Source organism: Penaeus vannamei, chromosome 18 (assembly GCF_042767895.1).
Source record: "Penaeus vannamei isolate JL-2024 chromosome 18, ASM4276789v1, whole genome shotgun sequence".
Taxonomy (NCBI): domain Eukaryota; kingdom Metazoa; phylum Arthropoda; class Malacostraca; order Decapoda; family Penaeidae; genus Penaeus; species Penaeus vannamei.
Window position 1 is genome coordinate 11,250,921 of NC_091566.1, and position 2,019 is coordinate 11,252,939.

The following is a 2,019-nucleotide window of genomic DNA, read 5'->3' on the forward strand; positions in this document are numbered from 1 at the left end:
ATTCTGACAGAGGACATTGAGGGATTGAGGCGGTAAATGGTGTGCTCTTTGCATGGTGAAAATTTCTATTTATAAGGCGCCTTACTGTCTGATGACAAGCGTTGTATGAAACTAACCACGGTCGTCTCATTGCAACCTACTGGGAACTAGGTAATAAATCAGCCACCTCGAACAAATTTCAGCCCAGGTGCCATCTGAGCATGAAACTGAGGCTTGGGCTGGTCCCCCTCTTTCTGGTCGTCAAATTCTAGTACCTAAGGCAAAATTGGAATGATTTACAAACCCATGAGACTAGGGGGCTTTAATAAGCCAAACGATCAAACTTTAAACCCAAATGTTATTCATGATAAATAAAATTTTAAAATTAAAAAATCTTGGGCTTTCCAGATCCCCTTGCAGGCTCCCCCTATCCTGACTTTATATTAATTCATTAAAACTAATACCCATAACCATTTGATAATGGCAGCAAAGATAATGATGATATTCACCTCGCACCGATGCACTTGGAGCGTGTCCTCTTTCATGTCCCGATTTTTCCATAAACCCAGACTGTGTTTGACAAGGATCCCCTGAGGTTCTTCTGGCCCCCACAGAGGGACCTGTGTGCTCTGGGGGGGGGAAGGAAGCCCGGCGACGAGGGGACGTTCCGGCGGGGGTCAAGATTTTTTTATTGTCATTCAGACTGAAGCTGTAGATGCTGATGTTTTTCTCAATGACATGTTTTTGATCAAACTGATGATCTAAGTGAACATGGTGAACCCCAAAGAGGGGGAACGATTAAAAATGAAAAGGTTGATATGGAAGAGAACAAAGAGACCATTGCGCCCTACCGCCGGGAGGTCCTTATTTGCTGACACAGATTTGGAAGTACTTAATCCCTTGTTCAAGGCGCGCACCTCAAAAGTTTTTTTAAAGGATAATTGAAATATCTTGAAGGGCACTGCAATATTAATTATGCAGTAAGCAGACATCGGGGGATTATCTGAGATCAGAGAAAGACTCAGATGAGGGGATAAATGATCTGAGTCCTTGCGGGGCCGACCATGGCAACAGTGGTTCTCAGGTTGTCTCTCGCCCTCGACTATTCAAGGGGGAAGGTTTTTGGTGGGGCATAAAACAATCTGGCCCCAGTAACCCCCCCTGGGTACGGGGGGTGTGTGTGTGTGTGTGTGTGTGTGTGTGTGTGTGTGTGTGTGTGTGTGTGTGTGTGTGTGTGTGTGTGTGTGTGTGTGTATGTGCGGTTGCGGTTACATTGTCGTCCCAGGCCATACATCGTTGTGCTCTGTCAAACTTAAAATGTACTATTTCATTTACTGAAGGGGCAAATAAAAACAAAAGGCTCTAAGAGGGACTCGCCCCCGAGACCTCTGCCTCTCTCCATCTCTCTTTCCTTTTAGCAAATCAATCAGGCTGGAGATGTTTGACGATGAAAAACCTCTTCCCGAGCCAGTACTTAAATTACGAAAGGGGTCTAAAAAATGAACGATTTGCATGTGTTGCTCATTCAAAACCCCGTCTAGCTCTCCTGTGGGAGGATGTCGCCGGTCTTCCAGGTCCTCTTAAAGGACGCTATTGGGGTGATCTTCGGTTCCACATTTCCGGCGCTGCGGGGGTATGGCGGGATGTTAAACGTCCCGTTTATTGTGCCCGAAAAAGAATCTTTTGTCATCACAAAGTACAAATCGCCTGCCGGGGGTCACACTCTGAAATCTACAATAAAGTTGAAAAACAAAAACTTTTACGTTAATCATTGCATTTAAATGACCTGGTTAGGGGTTCTTCTTCCCCGTGAGAGACACTGGTCTTGTATAGGTCAGCTTTTTTTTGTCCTGCGCGTCCGTGAATATAGGCTGGGAAAAGGGCCCAACCTGCTTCTTCGACCGAGGAAAAGCCCATCTCCCTTCAGTCTTTTTGTTACAGAATCGCATCCTTTCGGACCATTCATCCTTCTGCCCCGGGGCCCGGACGCCACTACGATCTCTGCGTAGTATGGGACACGTATTTTCATTATTTTAGCCT

At 45.9% G+C, this 2,019-nt stretch overlaps 1 protein-coding gene across 1 annotated transcript in view; it reads right to left on the reverse strand.

The window, feature by feature from the left end:
* The window catches only part of LOC138864725 (uncharacterized), a 7,070-nt gene extending 6,432 nt beyond the window's left edge, over positions 1-638 (reverse strand). The window contains exon 1 of the mRNA XM_070132887.1: positions 489-638. Coding sequence (XP_069988988.1) covers positions 489-524 — 36 coding nt within the window. The 5' untranslated portion in view covers positions 525-638. The remainder of the gene's footprint in view (positions 1-488) is intronic.
* Between the last annotated feature and the right edge of the window lie 1,381 nt (positions 639-2,019).